The sequence below is a fragment of the Papilio machaon genome, chromosome 7 (genome assembly GCF_912999745.1).
Source record: "Papilio machaon chromosome 7, ilPapMach1.1, whole genome shotgun sequence".
NCBI classification, from domain to species: Eukaryota; Metazoa; Arthropoda; class Insecta; order Lepidoptera; family Papilionidae; genus Papilio; species Papilio machaon.
The window spans coordinates 806,595-827,010 of NC_059992.1; the positions used below are offsets into that span (position 1 = coordinate 806,595).

General features: G+C 33.3%; 1 protein-coding gene across 2 annotated transcripts in view; it reads left to right on the top strand.

Annotated features, from left to right (window-relative positions):
* The window catches only part of LOC106715963 (CUGBP Elav-like family member 4), a 423,044-nt gene that overhangs the window by 40,406 nt on the left and 362,222 nt on the right, over positions 1-20,416 (top strand). The window contains exon 4 of one of the 2 annotated variants that reach the window (XM_045678517.1): positions 5,766-5,848. In XM_045678517.1, the coding sequence (XP_045534473.1) occupies positions 5,766-5,848 (83 nt within the window). Of the gene's footprint in view, positions 1-5,765; positions 5,849-11,417; positions 11,600-20,416 lie in introns of those variants that run through there. The other variant, XM_045678518.1, reaches the window with a different exon arrangement.

Below are 20,416 nucleotides of genomic sequence, written 5' to 3' on the forward strand. Positions count from 1 at the left end.
GGCAGGATTTGGCTGGCTGGCCAGGATCCAACCATTGCGCTGAGCGCTTCCGATTATCGTAAAGAACCCATTTTGCATCACAGGTAATGATTCGGTTTAAAATACCTTCATTATTGTGCCGGTTTAGTAATGTAACGCAACAGTCGACGCGCGTTTGCCGGTTTGCTTCAGTCAATTCGTGAGATACCCACCTTACAAGCTTTTTAATCTTCCCAATTTGCTTCAAGTGAATTAAAACAGTTTTATCACTAACATCGCAGCCTGCAGCTAACTCGGACGTGGTTTGCGATGGATCCGCTTCCACAATAGCCTTCAACTCTTCATTATCAACTTGAGTCTCAGGCCGTCCACGGGGTTTGTTCTGCAGACCGAAATTTCCAGAACGAAAACGTTGGAACCAAAAACGAACTGTGTTTTCTTTTGCATCACGACCGCCATACACATCATTCACCCTTCGAGTCGTTTCCGCAGCACTAGTGCCACGGCGGAACTCGTACTCGTAAATAATGCGATATTTTAAGTTTTCCATTTTGTAAAATGAGTGACGCAAACAGAAAAAAACAGAAGAAAAAAAACAAATGAATGACGGTCATCGAACCACAAATACATGAGTCTATAGCTGTACAAATTTGAATTTGGAATTCCTTACCAAAGAGGAGAAATTCGTGATTAAAGTGGCCAGTACGAAAAACGCCAATTTCATATGTAAGGACCTAATAGTTACCACTAAACAACCTCTCTTTATGTTATGGTTAGCTTTAAGAGAACTCTTTAAGAGTTAAGCTCTTCAGTACATCACTGCATTTCTAATGTAATGTCACAAAAATTATATGTGTACAAAGTTAAAAAAAAAATTGCTTTGACTTGAGAACTACGAGCAATCCATCTTCCCAGTTGTTCATTTCTAGTAACTGTTACATATGCATTTTTTAAAATTTTAACAGTTTTTAACTTCTAGTTAGTCCCCAGAATCACAAAGTTATGTTTTGAAGGTATCATTAAGCATTTTTGAGAACCAATGAAATTCTATTATGGATAAACATTTGCTACACGAATATAAACCTAAAAGTATTTGACACAACTTGGTTTTTCAATAAAAATCGCGCGAACAGTTGTTATAATGAGCTCCACTTTCAAGCACTGAATTGAACGGAAACGTGAAAGGCGTTGAAAACGAACTAACATAATCAAAAATAGCGGCTCGCGGTTGAAGTGATTTATTCGCGTGAAAAGTTTTGTATAAATGAAACACTTGTTTGATTTGATATCAAAAATATTTAGTTGTTATTACACTTTAATACTGTCTTTAATCATAAAGTTCTCAATTTTGAATACTTATAAATTATAAGATTTCTTTTCTGTTTTACAGATTGATCTATAGTTAAAAATTACGAGCTTTCATATCATAAAGTTGTCTTATAATTTATAATGCGAATAAAATATGTATTAATATATTATAGTTTATTTCATAATTCAAATGACTTTAAATAACGATAAAAATACTTAATGTTATTACACCAAAGAAAAAAAGACAACATTTATTTTTCCATGTATATTGCTATGGCCTTGGAATTGCTAGAAGCATCTATTATTAAAGCGGCGTTCACCTTTATATACTTCCGACGTGGCAACTACTTGTAATGCATTTAACACATTAACAGCCGAACGTGCCACTGCCTTATATAACACTGCGCAAATGTGATCGGGTAATTTCGCGTGAAATGAAACAAATTTGCTAATCCACATTTTGGTCTGAGTAACTTCGTATGAATGAATTGGTAATTTTATCTTAGAGGTTGTATTCTAGTTGTATTTTAGAGTGACACTTCGATATGAGAGGACTGTTCAAATAATCATTATAAACTAGCTTTTACCCGCGACTCCGTCCGCGCGGAATAAAAAATAGAAAACGGGATAATAATTATCCTATGTCCGTTTCCTGGTTCTAAGCTACCTGCCCACCAATTTTCAGTCAAATTGATTCAGCCGTTCTTGAGTTATAAATAGTGTAACTAACACGACTTTCTTTTATATGTATAGATAACCCATCGTATGGAAGTTAGACTAATCAAAATTAAATTTTCCGCCATCATCTTTTATTTTTTAAAAATAATTAAGTTTATAAAACTCTCCTAAGTATACAGTTAGGTAAATATAAAGTTCTGTGTACATTGGAAATGCTACAAAAGATGCGAACACGTTAGCGGTCATTTGTTGCAAGGAGAATTTATTAAGGCTATAGCACGCGCAGATAAATAGTTTCCCCTCAGACGGCTTTCAAGTCAGCCAGTACGTCTGAAACTCGTTATTTTGTTATCACCAACGTTAATTAATCACAAACAGTCGTGAATTTATAGCGAACGCCGGCAGACGTCTGGCTGGGGCTGGGCGACGGAGAAAAACTCGCGGCTACACTTTATCTTATTTAGTTGAAAGTTTCCACACAATGCTACGAAATTTTGTAGAAATCGTTCATAAGTTTTAATAATAGTTTTATATCATTTAATCTGTTTTTACTTAATGTAGATATTCATATTAATTAGCTGTCCAAAGACAGATGCGTGTAGGTGCAAAAATGTAGCAAATGTGTTAACTTTCACTATTAAGGCGAAGGACAGTTCATATAATGTTAAGTGATCTCACATTATCAGAAACTGTTTTATTCTTTTTATATACTTCTAACTTTTTCCTTTAATGGTTTAAAAATACTGCTTGAGATTGATCATACCATTAGAGAGATTAATCTCTAGTTAGTTACTGATCGTAATACTATCTACTTCAGTTAAGTTATACGTGAAACTTAATGCAATACTCGTAAATCGAGCTAACATTTAAAAAAAATCCAAGCTGTAATTTAAAAAATATCAGATTTATTTTGTTGTATCCTACCAGCAGTCGGTGGGCGTCGCGGTAGCAGATTACGAGGGCTTAGATAACACCAGCTTGGAAATAAAAGCCGACTAACGGCTAATTAGTGGTCGACGGGTCTGCGGGGGCTGCGAGGCGCGGCGAGTCCGAGAGGGGGGCGATGCAAATTCGAGCACGCGGCGTAACTTACCACTACAGCCGGCTAATTTCGCCCCTATTGTTCTTATTTGAAACGCTCGCAATTACAGGGATTGGCTTCGAACTTAGAATCGATTGGATGCCTCCATATCGAGTAAAACAACATTGGCTATTTGCTTTTTTCCTTGTTGTGTTCGGAATTGGTTGGCTCGGTCGGCCAGCGAAAGCAAGCTATTAGCAATTAGTTTATGTAACACAAATGTACTTAATCCTTTAGAAATATCAGATATTTATTTACTTGTGAACTTCGTAATTTTGTAATTTCGATTTAACTTGAGGCTTGTTCGTTACTTACATCTTAATTCGTTAATAATTACATCTTAGTCTAGTAAAATATTAAAGGTTCTTTTTAGTAACGACGTATAACAATGGTTCTAATCCAGTTCATATTTACGTGAAATTCTTTTAAAAATACTAGCTGGCAGCATCGAATGGACCGGAAATGTATAGGCGGAGGAAATGAACACGTTAGCAATACAAGATGGCGACCGGCGCGGCCGGACGGCGGGAAAGATGATTTATTTATTTGCAAAGTGAACCATCGCAACAACAGATGGTGTACAATATATTTGTGACAAATGGTGTGTTAAATTAATTTAACAGTTTTTTTTTAGATTGTAGAACTTAAATAATTTGTAAAATAGAAATTAAATTATGTTTTAACTTAAAAGTAGCAAGAGAAACAATCTGGCGACAAAACCACATTTTTTAAACTATCATTGTAAAATATAATACACTTACTAAAACACCAACAAGCTAAATTACAAATACATTTTAAGAACATATTAGATTCTGCTATTAGACATTTCCACAGAGCAACAAAACTATAGTCCGATATTGTTCTGCACTCGTATAGTTTTAAATTAAATCAAAATGATCGTTTGTTATTCGTAGTGCGGTGGAAACAAATATATCCAGAATATTGTCGCACGTATCGTGAATAATTGTTGTATTAAACAATTCGCGTATTCGTATATTTAGTACGAAACTATTTGTAATGCGTTTTACATAAATTAAACAACTGCACGGCTCGTGTTGTTTCTGGCTGAATATCATCTACATTAAACATGTAGGGTAAAATACAATTCTATTCTGTTATAGACATATTTTCGTGGTAGATCCCGCAACAATGTTTTTTGGTACCCGAATGGGTCGGTGAAATACCACGACCTCACAGAAGACAGACGTGAAGTGGAAGCAATTCCGCGTTCCGTCTGATGAGTGTGGTACTGTAGGCCCAATTTTATTGGGAAGGGGAAGTGATTTTGGCATAGGAAGAGGAAATATTCTCTTTCTGTGCGTCCCCTTCTCTATTGATTAAAGGTAGGCGACGCATCAGCATTTGCAGATGTCTATGGGCAGTTGCCTCGCTATTTCGGCGAATCCAGGCGGCCGTTTGCTCGTTGTATTTATTTATTTTATTTATTAATTAATACAAATAATGAATTTTGGGATTAGAACAATGTACCATAAAATTATATAAAGTAATTTGACTCGAAATGGAAAAGAATTAGAAAATTTAAATTAAGTTAAATTTGGAAAGTTAAATTAAATAAATTTATATCTAAATATTTTACATCTAAATAAATACATTATGTGTTTAAAAAAATACGTTATCCTTTTTTGCTTCAACAACAGCGACCTTGGATCAATTCAGAACCGCCTCAAGGTAAATATTCTATTACGGGGAGAAAGAAAAATGGAAAACCGTAATGAAAAAGGGAAAGGAGTGATTAGAAGGGACGTAAGAAACTATATTACCTTCACTCTCACTCAGGGTTAAGTATTTTTATTTCAGACAATTTTAAGATTAAAATCATACGTGCTAAAACTTTGTACCCATTTTTATGGAAATTACGCGGACTGGTGCAAGAGAAAATTAATACAGTTAAAATAATTGTGCAATTTTGGTAAAATATAAAGAAATACAAGAAATTAAATAATTATAAATACTTTTAGGAAAATTATACTACACCGTGAAAACTCGACTTTAGGATTTGGATTTTTTCATATTTCGATTAACCACTTATGTATTTTTCTATATTTAGAAAAATAAACTGACAAAGCAAATTGTAGTAATCTAAGCATTAATCTGTAGTGATAAAAGTGCAGATAATTAAATAAAATGTATTATTTTACGACCTGCCATAATTATACGTCGAATTTAGATGACGATTTAATTCCGTTCCATTTAAAACGTTATCGTTAGTGAAATCCCATTCGATTAGATGTGAGTGCGGGTAATCTGCGATGTGCCCACACGACCGCTCCGGACTGACCGAGGATTAGTTTGTTTTGGTTATGTTATTCGATGCGTTCGCGTATTGATCGCAACATAAATTGAATTTGGTTATAAAGACCAGCGAAGTCCAAATTTTTTAATCGAATTTGCATTGTTTGTTTTTAACTTTTTTACAACTACAACATTACATTTTAAACTTAAGTCAAGACTAGTAAACTTTAAGTAAACAAGTTTGTTTGCGTAGAAAATTTCAAAAAAGGCAGCTTGTATAGTAGATTTCATTTTAAATAAATTATAATTACGATTTTTTTTATCAATATCAAAGTAAGAATATAACCTTGACTTTTAACTTAATTTATGACAACTCTACTTAATCAGAAAATTAAATGAATCAAGAATTAAATAATTAAAAAAAAAATCTGTAAAATATTAATGCAGTTTTATTTGTTGTCTGCAGGATGTGCATTCCTCACATACTTCAATCCAGAAAGCGCGTCAAGCGCACAAACGGCTCTACATGAAAAACGGACACTACCCGGGGTGAGTATTACTTTATATATCGATATAATATTTAGTGTTCAATGTTTTGTCACTACATTTATAACAATGTATCTACGATATTATGTATTTAGGATGAATAACTTCGTCTAAAATACATCAGTATTAAAAAAACGGAGTTTTTTTAAATGTATAGTTTAATAAAGGCGAAAAGTTCTCAGTTGATATCTCAATTATTGTGCTTAATTACTTGTTTTGTAATGTAATTTTATCTAATAATTATATTTTCACTAAAATAATAACTATTTTATATTCATGTCATAATGCCGTTTTGTATAAACAAAAGTAATTTTATTTAAAGTCGTAAAACGATTCTACAATAATGAGAGTATCATCGTAAACTCGCCCTAGGCTTGGGTCTTCCAAAGTTATCAAAAACAGCACTCGGTCCCGCTTATCGCGCAAAGGGTAACATCAAACTGCGTCATAAACTAGCTTCATACGAGATATATTACATACTCTATGTTAACAAAAACCACTGATAAAAACATATCATGCTTTTATTTCTTTTGATGAAACGTGTCCAACATTGTTATTATTTTTACGCGTTACAGTACTGCTATAATGTATAAAAAACTAGCTGACGCCCGCGACTCCGTCTGCGCGGAATAAAAAAAACTTAATAAGTAGCCTATGTGTTCTTCCAGACTATGTTCTACATCTGTATCAAATTTCATCAAGATCCGTTCAGCTGTTCCGGAGATACCTTCAAACAAACATCCATCCATCCATCTAAACATTCGTATTTATAATATTAGTATGAAGTATGATATAAGAAATATTGTAACTCCAGTCTCGAAATAAAACACCCTGTGGAAAAAAATATCTGCAGCGTTCTTTAGAAAGTCTACTAGACTTTCTAAAGAATGGACTGAATGATCTTCGTTACGATCAATGGATAGGAATTCGACAAAAGAACGTGTTTAGGAATATTATATAATCACCATCAATATTATCCTGTCCCGTTCAATCTGGAGGGCCGGCACAGTATGTACTACTCTTTAATCTATTAGTCGTAATTTTTAATAGCTTTAAAATAATAATATTAAAGACTAAAAAGCGTATAGAATATTCCACATGCCTCGCATTAGTTTTACAAAATGACGCCTGAATAACTAAAACTCTTCTAACCCACGGATCAGGTGCGACTAATTTGTCCCGATACTGAAGGGAACGTGTTAAGATTACTTTGCATTAAAATTTCACAAGCCCGTCCCTCGTATAATGCCCAAAAGGTTAGAAATGAAAAGTTTTCTATGAAAAATTGCATATTTTTAAAACACTTTACGTATGTTAGATATTACCTAATAATGAAATTATGAATTAATAAAAAAAAACAGATTTCTATATTTGACCTCAAGTACGTTGGAGAACTATAAATTCCTTGGCCTCTTCTTAATTTAAACTTATTTTTGACATAATTAAAAAAATCATGGTTATAATCTAAAAGTACAATTAGTTTTAATTTTTGTTCCAGACCCTAATTATTCCGTAAAGTCCTTTTCGTACGTTCCCAGTGCACGCTCTGAATATATATAGTGTCATTTCGCAAACCCTAATGGAAAAGGAGATTAAATAATTCAGGCGTAAGAAATTTTGAGCTCATAACGGCATTTATAAAGAATGAGGTTCGCGCTTTCGTACCCATCTAAAGGCGTAAACGCATCAGGTCGTATATTTTTTTCTGTTTACGTTTAAAAAGAGTTCGCTATATAATGTCAGTACGAAATAAATTATTAAGATAAAATTTTCTCGTCGACAATACCACAGCGGCACATTATGAACTGACGTAATTCTAAGTTGAACGTGTGTATGACATGTTGGGAAGAAAAAATTTCAAATGTTACATATTTCGCAATTTAATATACTGTATAAATTTCTATTGAAATTGAAATGGGAATTTCTAGTCGTCCATTCAAATTTTGCATGTATATTTTAAATAAAAGATTTTCTTTTTTATTTTGTGTTTTTCATTACACTTGTTATTATATTCTAGAATTGTTTTCTCCGTTAGATTCTTCTGGTATTACTACAAATACTATCTTACTTGAAAGCGCCATAAACCGCAAGCTAACGAGATAGAACAGTAGTATGTCCCGCAACATCAATACTTTTTGGGCGCACGAATGGGCCAGATCGACCGGTGAAGTACCACGACCACTCAAAAGACAGATGTGAAGTGAAAGCAATTCCGCGTTCCGTCTGATGAGTGTATTTATCGGAGACCTAATTTTAGTCCATGTTCCCTTCCCACCCTTTTCTTATAACGAGATGATGGGAAGGGGAAGTGGACTTGGCGGAGGATGCGTAAGACCCATACTCCAGAAATATCCTTTTTCTGTGTTCGCCTTATCCGTCGATGTCTTGTCCTATTTGAAGAGATGTTAAGGTTAAATTTAATGTTGAAGTAAGTGAAACTGGGGTCTAAAAAAGTATTTTAACTAGTGTGCTACAAGCCTTACTTAATCCCTGTTAAATATCAGCTAACTATGACGTCATTCGTGACGTTGTAAAGATCGCTATCAGATTATATTATCACTGTAATTATTTACTCGGTGAAGATTTATGACTGGTTTACTGTTACTCGCTTCGTTAGCTGTCCATTGCACGAGATACTGATAAGAAAAAGGATAGGCAATAATCTAGTCTCTAGAGAATTTAACTGCTTTTGGAATTTGAATCTTAATTACTTTGGGCAAGAAAATAACAACAGCATGAATAATTATTTATTGTAATTCAGGAATTATTTTATTTGATACTAAGTTACATTAATGTGAAAGAATTACGTTGATATTACAATTAAAAATTCGTTTCACAAGAGTCCTGTAGTAAAATATTTCATTTTTATTTTGTCTCATTTCGTAGGGGTTACAACTTTCAGATTCAATTACTTTAGGTGAAAAAAAAAACTTCAACCTTATATCAAAAGCTCCCTTTAGAATTCCCTTACGTGTAAAAAGAGACGGCTCAAAATGTGAAATAGAATAACATTAGAAAATTGTGCTACAAAATATTTTTACGCTTCTTTTGTCGAGGGAATTGTTTTGTATACGCACAACATTTTTAGATGTTAAATATACAATAATTTATGTCAATTTTAATCAGTATGATAAAAAAAAAATATACGGTAACATAAATACACTGTATATTTATTTAATTTGAACAATGTAAATATATAAATATACTAGCTGTCGCCCGCGACTGCGTCCGCGCGCAGTTAAAAGAAAAAATGAAAAATAGATGTTGGCCGATTCTCAGACCTACTGAATATGCTCACAAAATTTTATGAGAATCGGTCAAGCCGTTTCGGAGGAGTACGGTGACGAAAACTGTGACACGAGAATTTTATATATTAGATAAATAAATCGGAAAAAACTATTTATCTAACTTCGTAACAACACTCATAAATTTCCTCAACAATTTAAAACGAAAATCATTACAGACCGTTACAGCGAAATAAAAGCAATTTGTGGATAACGAGAAATTCTCAACACGTGCCCATAACATTCCGAATGCAGACCTAATACGGGGTTAAGCACCAAACGTTAAATAACAGCGTAGGAGCACGCACGCTTGGCACGGACTTGTGAAAATTGAAAAACTTAAATGATAACAACAATACTTTTATTTGACTATATTTCACTTAAGCACTGGAAAGCATCCAGCCGTAGGCAAAGCAACAGGTCGTGCGTGCGCCGCGGATATGGGAATTAAAGGATGCGCTTTGAACCAAATCAAATAAACTACGAATCTTGGCTCGCTGCGTGCACTGAATCTCTATTTGATGTTCACATTTTCCAAATGTATGTGATTTTAACTTGTAATCTCTTTATTTTATGTATTATTGAATTGCAACTAATAACTATATGACTTATAAATAACTGAATCAAGCATTCATAGCATACTAGTAGCCTGCGACTGCGTCCGCGCGGAATAAAAAAAAAACTTAATTAGTAGCCTATGTGTACTTCCTGACTAAGTTCTACTTCTATGCCAAATTTCATAGAGGTCTGTTAAACCGTTCTGAAGAAACCTTGCAACATACTCGTATATCCATCCATCCATCTAAACATTCGCATTTGTAATATTAGTAAGATTTATCCTCGTTTATTCAATTTAATAAATTGGTGAATTACAAATTAAATTTGTAAATTTTCAACAGTTAGAATCCTAATTTTTTTTACTAATTTTAATGATCCAAAATGATTGGTGGAGATCATGAATTTCTATTTAGGACTTACCGCGTGTTTTATATCACTATTTTAGTATACTATAACACTATAATTCCAGCAATGTGGTCTTGCGGTGTAGTTGAGGCAGACGACGTTTTGTCCAGCCGTCTCAGCCCTCACACGCTGCTGGTACCCCTCCTTGTTGCGGTGCATTTGTCAAACATTCTGCATTACGCTACAATTGTTAGTTCCGTTCTGTGAACTTTGATGTATCACTACGGTTGTGGATTATTCTTTAGAATACTTTCGTTTGTAATAACTTTAAATTGTATCACTAGCTGTCACCAGCGACTTTAAAAAAAATCATAAGTAGCTTATGTGTTCTTCCAGATCATGTTCTACATCTCTGCCAAATTTCATCAAGATCCATTAAGCCGTTCCGGAGATACCTTCAAACAAACATCCATCCATCTTTATATTCGCATTTATAATATTTAATCTACCTATTAGAATTATATTGCCATACTATGAAGCAATTAGGCAACCCCTTAGTGTAGATTTCTATCATTAAAACGAATAAAATACTACTGAATTCTTTTAGTAGCGATAATATGTCTCTAAGTGTGCCAGTTAGACATAAACATCTAGCATAAACTTATCGATATATTTGTAAAAATACGTCATATTTTTTTCTAAAGTAAACCGTGATTAATACTTACTATAAAATATTATTATAGTATTTATCCGTGGAACAGTGTAGGCAACGCACCAGCCTGTTCCTAACACGCGCATAACTCGCTTCCTTTCCAAATGAAACGTCGGGATAACTTCCTAGAGTGGTTAGTGTAACTAATGAAATTCAAGCGTGACAAAAGTTACTTTGTTCAAGATATCGAATAATTGAGGCCACAAAAGTCAGAGTGGCCTTATTACTTAAACAATAGTTAATTTATTAGACCACTCTTCAAATTTTCTGATAGGCTAAGAAGGTAATTCTAATACCGTCTATGAAAAAATGTTGAACTAAATTTTAGGCCTTATTACTAATCGATTAGAGCTGGTTTTTAAATTAAAATCGGTAAGAGTAAATTGTGGACGTTAAAAATATCAAAGGTAAGTCACCGAATCCATTACAACAGGAAGAGAGCTCTAATAAACGAATCGACCTGTTTAATGGAACATAGAATACGTTGTGAATTAGCATAGTGGTGGTAAACGCAGCTCTGTGAGTTGCTTCGCGCACCGAAGATTTGTGTTTAAAATTTGGTCTTATTTTAGCTTTACAAGCGGCGTATACGTCAGACGTTGCTCGGCCAATGCGTCTTGTATCGACGCTGCTCAGGAAAACTCAACAGTTACAATATCACGCCGGCCCTTTCGCCGCGTTTTTCGCTCCCACTTCCGTCTGTTAAGTTTCTAAGTGACGTCATCGTGTCACGTGTGCTGTGCCCTTTATCCACTTATATCTATACTCTATTATCTGTAGTGCTTTGTGATATTAGTGACAATGGATTACGATTCACTCATCTATTCGCAAATCGCGAATTACTACGATGAACTGGTGAGAGCTTTATTTTTTTTTTGACGTATAAAGCACTTATTTCTCTTGATGTTGTTGATACATTGATGAAGGAGCCAGGTTTAAATGTAAAAAAAAAAACTTCTTTTCGTCGTAAAATTTTAATACGAATTCTTTTCTACTACGTTACATATTATTCCGTCATAAAGTCTGTCTAATTTACTTATACTCATATGTACAAAATAATACTAAAACGTCTAAGAACAATAAAAAAAAAAATTCCAACATTGGTATTGGTATTAAAAGACCTTGATTTCTTTGATATGAGAAGTATTTCTTTATACAAAGTAAACTTTATTAGGGAGTTTCAGTTATTTAAAATACAAGAACTTAGAAGTATACTTAACTACACTCAGGATAAAATCAGAACCCCTGATTGTTTGAATGTAACCATATTATCATAGCTTGCTTAGTACAAGATAAATACAAGTAGGTCAAGAATTCAGATCATGTTTGCAAAGTATACGTAAATAGCATTCTTTGTAACAACTTACGTCATCAATTAACACGAAAAATTGCAATTTTTAAGTCTTTGTAATTTTTGAAATACCATCTTCGATAGCGACTCTAGTTCAGCATACTTCTCTAATAAATAGTTGTGAAACGAAACGTAACATTCTTAAGAAGTCGAACTCTTCTCTCATATATTATGAATCTTACTAATATTATAAATACGAATGTTTAGATGGATGGATGTTTGTTAGAAGGTATGTCCGGAACGGCTCAATGGATCTTGATGAAATTTGGCACAGATGTAGAACGTAATCTGAAAGAACGCTACTTATTAAGTTTTTAATTTCGCGCCGACGGAGTCGCGGGCGACAGCTAGTAATATATATCGCATACCTATTTCGTCACTCTAGCTTTTTTTTCTTCAACTTCTAAAAATTATGATAGCGTAGAAAATGAATTACTGCAGGAGTTTTATGTTTAACCATCTGGCGCATTAAAATACCTGCTTCGCCTCAAATCATATTAGTTTTACAACATCGACCCAAATTTAACGCATCAAAGTGCGTAAGTGGATTCGCCGAGATCTGTTCTAAAGCAACGCTTAGATGCAAATGAGAACACTGAATCCTCTATCTGGCATCTGTGGTTCTAGTTTTCATCAAATATACGTATACGTATGGGCTCAGATTATTCCAACATCAAATCGTATAAATATAACAATCTTCATTATGTTAATATTTTCTATCAATAATTAGTATACAATTTAGTAGTTCGAGGTTTCTATTAGTTTTAGTATTATGAATCATCTTCATCATCATCTTCAGCACACTACACGTCCTCACCGAGAGGCTCAAAGCCTAAGTTATGGGTGAATTACGCTTCTGCGAGTTGATTGACTTCATATACATATTTTAATTTCTTCTCAGATATGTACAGATTGCATCATGTTGTTTTATCGTTTTCACATATGTACCTAAATATAGAAAATTGAAAAACACATTTGTTACATGACGGGATTCGAACCCAGGACCTGTAGATTGCAATTCAAGTGCTAAGCCACCGATGCTCGTATAATTACTATAAGAGTAGTTTTTTGTATTGCTAGTAATATCTTATATCCTCCATTTGACGTGAGTGTTAAGACCAATTGCGCAAACTTCAGTTCAATCCATAAATATAAATAACTTGTACTGTAAGTTTGAAGAACTGAGCAATAAATTCTAAATAAAGATTTAATTACATCAGTAGCACGTGCATTGGAAACAGAACACTGCTGAGATCAGCTCTGGTTTCATGTTTGTGATTTTTTTTTAATAAATACCTAATATGGGTGGATTAACTGTTTCGGCAATTTATTATATTAATGCTATTCTTGTACATTTTAACTATGGGAACGTGCTAGTAATTTGATTTGAAATGAGTCTAAATTAATATTTAAAAAAGGATGGATGTATGGATGTTTGTTACGATATAACTAGAGCAGCTGAACAGATCTGGATGAAATTTCAGAGATAGATTAAAGTCTGATTTTTTAATGCAACGAGAAGTCGACAGCTATCTTACTAATATTATAAAAGCGGGTATTTAGATGGATAAATGGATGGATTTTTATTAGAAGGAATCTCCAGATCGGCTATAAGGATTTTGATAAAATTTGACACCTATGTAGAACGTAGTCTAAAAGAACACACATGTTAAGTGTGTTTTAATTCCGCGCGGACGAAGTAGCGAGCAAAAGTTAGTATCAAATAAATGTAACTTGATAAATGCATATAAACTTTCAATGTAAGTCTTTACATGTACATTGCTGGATTTTGTAAGCCCCAAGAAATCAGCTGTAAAATACGTTGATTAGTAAATCCTGGTATTTGAGATGTATTAAGTAACAAACACATCTACTTTTTTTTATTAATAATACACGGTTATTTATACTCCAGTACCTATTACATAGTACGTGGCGTATCGTACGAACGTCGGTGATTCAGGGGTTAAGCACTTGACTTGCAATCTGCAGGTCCAGGGTTCGAATCCCGCCATATACCAATATGTTTTTCGATTTTCAATTTACATATGTACATTTATCCGACGTTCCTACAATGAAGGAAAACATCGTGATGCAACCATGTCTGCATGTCTGAGCAGAAATTCAATGATATGTGTGAAGTCAATCTACCCGCACTGGGTTGTGGTTGACGATGGCCTAATCATCTCTAACTTAGGGTGGGCTCCGAGCCCCTCGGTGGAGACGTATAATGAGCTGATGATGACCTATTTCATAATTAACTGTTGCATATTCAAATTACTTCCTCAATAATAACATTGTACTCACCTCGCCATGGCCAGCGGTTCCCAACTGTACTATATACGCGGCCCGCAAAATGCATTCCGCGGTAAACCATAACACGATCGATTAATAATTATATTTGCCAGTTCCACCGATAGTCTATTTAAAGTTTGGGTTGCATTATTGGCTGTTATCCCAAAAGTAATAACTTTGCCTGGATTCATTATTTAAAAATTTGCATACTTAAATATTACGATAATGTTTTAAATTGAATTTTAATTCTGCTCATAACAAAGAAAATCTTTAATAAATTAAGAAATTGCTTATACATTAAATAAATAAAAAAACATCATTTGTTGGTTTAAATTGGTTAGATAAATAAAATATTCAGAACATATCAGACAATCATTTAGACAGGTGAACTATTTCAAACGTCTCAGTTATTTCCATCGACGCAGTCGCTTTCAACTTTTATATCTCTAAATTAAAATGTCTTTGTAAATGTCGACAAGTCTAAAATTTATTGCAAGAATTATAAGATTTGTATGCTACTATGCTGCGAGCCTCTAACTTGGGTCGTATAGTGAGCTGATGATAATAATGATTCCAATAAATTAAGAGGAATTAACGGAATATGAAGGCTGAGTCCGAATATTCGAACCACATCAGTTTTGTTACTTTCAAATTAGACTAACGGAACTTTTGCGAACGATGACGTCATTGTAAAAAGCGATCTGCTTCCACGGAAGTTTATGTCAACGGGTTATGTTGAGATTTGACATGTTTTAAATGCAATATAGTAATATTAGTAAATTTCACAGACTGACCAAAATATAATATCTAATATAAAGTATTTGGGGGAAGCTTATGCATGTGGGTGTCACGTGTATGAAAATATACTTTAAAGTAAACTTTCGAACTTTAAATTTAAACATAATGTTTTGGTTTAAATATGAGCAAAATTTAAATGTTTGATACATTTCTTCCGCTGTATAAACTGGTATAATGGTATAATGGTACGCCAATTTATTGATTCAACGTAGGTTTAGTAAACAATTATTGTAATAAGCAATAATTTATCTATTGTTATTACCAGTGAGCATACGAAGAACAAACACATGCTTTTCGTTTGTTTTTATTTAAATTATATCATGTTACAAAATGATAGCCAGTAAACGTATTAACAATACAAGCTACGCTAAGAAATGAAATCAAGACGAAAATCGCCAAGCACTATCTATGTGGTCAAAAGTCTACCGCATGATCCGCACAGTCTCTAAACACGGAAGCTGTAACGGCCTTATAAAGTTGTATGTATAGGCCCAAAGTGTAACTCGGACGTCCAGCTGAGCGGGTTGACCTAGAGTTGCTATGCGGAACGGAAAGTTTTTACACTGTACACGTAAGCTCTAATACGGGTGTTCTATACAGATGTTACAAGTCAAAGCTTTACGACATTAATGTTTATAATCTTTCTTTGTTTAATAGTTGTTGAAAGAGAGTTAATAACGGAGTAACACGCCTTAAAAAGTAAAAGACTAGTCACCAAATATTTATCAAACAAATGATCACCAGACAGGAAGTTCTAATATCCAGAAAGGTACAATCCGTAGTTGGATTTTATGAAGCAGCATCTAGTATCCATACATTGAAAGGGGGTATCTTAATAAAAATGATTTAGTAAAAATAAACTGAACTTGTTTTTTATATCTTCGAATTAAAGATGGTGCGAGTAAAAGCATGCAGTTTCTAGAATTATTTTTGTTTCAATAATTGCTTTTTGAATTTCCACCTTACCCAGCAGCAGCAATCGATGTGTTTATGAATCATAGTTTCGAAAGTGCTGGAGGCGAGGCACTAATTGTTATTGAGTCCGATCAGTGCTTCATTTCGGTCTAATTGCGCGTTCTAATTGCCGAAGCCTTGTAGGTGCCTTTTGGATAGCAGACCGGGTCTAACGATATTGCTCAATATCGACTTTATGTAACTACGAGTATTACAAAGTCAAACTGTAATTGTTTTCCGCGCGGAATAAAAAAAAGAAAACGGGGTAAAAAATTATCCTATGTCCGTTTCCTGCTTCTAAGCTACCTGCCCACCAATTTTCAGTCAAATCGATTCAGCCGTTCTTGAGTTATAAATAGTGTAACTAACACGACTTTCTTTTATATATATAGACTAGCTTTTACCCGCGACTCCTTCCGCGCGGAATAAAAAAAAAGAAAACGGGGTAAAAATTATCCTATGTCCGTTTCCTGCTTCTAAGCTACCTGCCCACCAATTTTCAGTCAAATCGATTCAGCCGTTCTTGAGTTATAAATAGTGTAACTAACACGACTTTCTTTTATATATATAGACTAGCTTTTACCCGCGACTCCGTCCCCGCGGAATAAAAAATAGAAAACGGGGTCAAAATTATCCTATGTCCTTTTCCTGGTTCTAAGCTACCTGCCCACCAATTTTCAGTCAAATCGATTCAGCCGTTCTTGAGTTTTAAATAGTGTAACTAACACGACTTTCTTTTATATATATAGATATAGATAGATAAGTCACCAAATAATAAAATATAATTGTTTTTATACTTTTAAAGACCGTGTAATTATATTCAATATGGCGGATAAATTTTGACAGAATACAACTATCGGAGGTACAATGGTGGGCTAACGATTGCCGGTGGTACTATTTTAATCCCGCGCCTACAAGTAACGTCATAAATAATCCGTCCGCCAGAGAATCGAACGTGCATTCGTTGTTGTTAGTGTTAATTCTAAAAATAATCGCGTTCCATTTTATCGCCGTTGCTTGTACGTACAACTTGTGTGGAGGGCATCTGTAGTTATGAAAATCTATGTTTTAGTCATAACATTAGGAACCTTTAAAATGAATCAATTATTAGATCTATGCCACATTTCATCATTGGAAAAACACATTGCAATATTACAAATTTTATATAGAATATTACTTGAGATAAAAATAAAATTGTTTCCTATCTCTAAACTAGCTAATAAAATAAATAAATAAATACTAGCAACATTATCAATTAAGAAAAGAACAAGTTCTTTGCTGAGTTAAGCTTTAGTTGGTTTATTAATAAAACCAATTCTCAAAGTCTTTAATTGCTGGGCCATGCAACATTAATGATTCTCTCGCTACGTTTAAATTAATCATTTATCTACTCCTGTTAAGTCTGGTTTCGGAACACTCAATTACAATCGAAATAGCAGTATTTATACAATAAATATGACAATTGAAATATTAAAAAAGAATGTCCTGGAAACATTTTAAAATAATTAATAATTTTGTAACTCTCACCGACATTTACCTTTACAGTGTTCAAAATTAAATGATATCAAAGATTTAAAAATTAAAAAATCAATAAGAATGACTGACCGTAGGTTTCTGAGGTCAAAATCCCCGTTTAAAACATATTGTCAACTCTGTTTTGACAAAGATAATGACAGAGATGATAATATGTTGTATACAGAGATTTAAGCCCCAGAAACCGACGGTGACTCACGAAATTTGTTTCAGCAGTTTAGGTTTAGCACCGGAGGCCACAATAAAATTGACATGCGTTATTAACCTGTCAGTCGAACATTTTTTTTAAATACATATATGGCATACATTAAAAAGGTAGTGACTGTAATTATAAAAACTAGTAACTCTCTGTCTCTATGTATCTATCATTGAAGATGGGTAACAACGCTCTATCAACGCGAAGCTTAATGAATTGTTTATTAACGAAAGACGAAAAGCGGCTTACAGGCTTACACCTACAGCGATTATGTTCCCATCTCTTTTTCCATCAACGGGTTAACTGTTACTTGTTTAAAGTTATTTTCACACGTAAATCAATTACTACGAAACGAGTGAATTTAATTTCATTGATAACAAAATTATAAACGAATTTATAAACAAATTCAGGACAAATCACTTGAAGTTTCGTAGAATGTAATTCAAAGGTTCGGAGTTGCGTTATGAATCTTTTTTTGTGTTTAATAATTTCGATCCATGCAGTGAACTTGAATGCGATAACTTTATAATTATTCGCTCAAAAATAGAGTAACATTTTTAATTTAAAAAAAAACAATTTAATTAATAATACTTAACGTGAAAATTTTAAAGTATAATTTTTAAATTAGACTGGTAAAATTTGTGTGGTATTTGTAATAGAAAAGTTAATTTTATTTGTACTCCGTCGCCAGCACATCGAGCCAAATCCTATTTGGAAGTGTTTCGCAATCTCGCCGCGACCTCGGGCAATGGCGCGGGCGGCAGCACGTATGCGCCTGTTTTCTTTTAATTAAGTCCAATGTAGAAACTCTTGCGGCTTCATTTGTAGATACACAGGAGCTGCTTTACACTAACGATACGATCACGACACGACCTTACTTTACATTAATTATAAAAAAAGGGGGTTGATTTTAAAACATATATGCTATCATCCTCAATGTAATAGAATATTAATAGTTCAAAAAATGTTTTTTTTTTAGTTATCGACATATTACCCAAAATTTAGTAACATTTTTTAATTAAATAGTTTAATTAGATTATAATAAAATTATGTTAAGCATCAATTCAGTTATTATAAATTTAAAAACAAATCTAAAATTACTTAGAGTCAGTGATATGAGATGTGAGAGATAGTAAGAGGATGAATATAACAGATATGTAAATCAAGATAGAAGATCAAGATAATGTATAATTTTACGTGTCCTTGCTTTATTCACAAAATCACAGACTTACTAAACCAATTTGTATACAAGTAAAAAACAACTTAAAATATACAATAGGTACATTAAACAGATCTGTTGTATAAACTGTTTTTAAATTCAAACAACAAACGAAGAGAAAAGGCTACATGTTAACATAAACAACTCGGGTTCGACAAAAACAATCTGAAGTTAAAAATTTTCTCCGCTAGCTTTCCTTAATTGACATGTGCTAAAAGGAAAGCCAGATAAACTCGGCGGGAGCCTTTCGCTACTGCTGCTATATAAACTGTGATAACGAAAACGCGGAATAGGCGGAGATGGAGTTTCAACGGTACTTTATAAACTAAAAGCAATTGTTGTTTCTTGTTAAGAACACGCTGTATCTATACAGGGTGATAAAAAGTTATCAATTTCAGTGAAGTGCACTTTTAAATAGTTTTTTAAAGTTCAATTATAATTTTAATATGTAATTGATATGTGATAGTTATGATGGATTTGCTTGTCTCCTACCCTATCTAATTCAAATAGAGACAACTCGGCTTACTACAAAATAAAACTAGTTGAGAAATAACCTATGATTCTGTTGATTTTTTCCCCTCTTTCTATCTAGAAACAATAAACTCTTAGAAACTTGATCAGGACTGCGGGATAAAAAAAGCATTTGTTCTACATTACAGGCATAATAATACGTTAAACGTAATATTAAAATACGTTACAATAAAGAAATTAAACAACTAAAATGCTACAATTGTTACGTTCACAAAAAGCAAAATAAAAGTCGTTTGTAAAAATTAAACAATTACACAACGAAAAATAGTTTTCCATTAAAATGTTGAAATTGAAAAAGCATTCGTTTTAATAAGTTGTTCGCATATTGTTTGTTAAATACACGGTCGCTATATATTTAGGGTAGCGTTACAAGGCGAGAGGTGTTGGGAGCCAGCACCTGACGCCGTCGGCATCTCAGACGGGCTTTTTGTAAAGCTACATACTGCGCAAGTCGATTTATGGCTTATTCAGAAAGCGCTGTATAGCTACGAAGAATATTTTGTCTAAAAATATGCATATATATATATAGTAATTGTGTGCTCATCGTTATTCAAAATATTTGAGTAGTGAGATTTTGTTGTATAAAATAGATATTGTAGCTTTTACTTGTATGACCTGTAATTTATATATTACCAATAAAATTGTAATTGTAATTGTAATTGTAATTGTAAAGCTTTCAAATTAGAGGAGCTACGAGTGTGTTAAAAATTTTGTACATATTATTTATATCAAGTTAGTTTAAGACTAAATAGTCATTTTAATTGCTGAGATCCTTAGTGAAGATTACGTATGATAAAA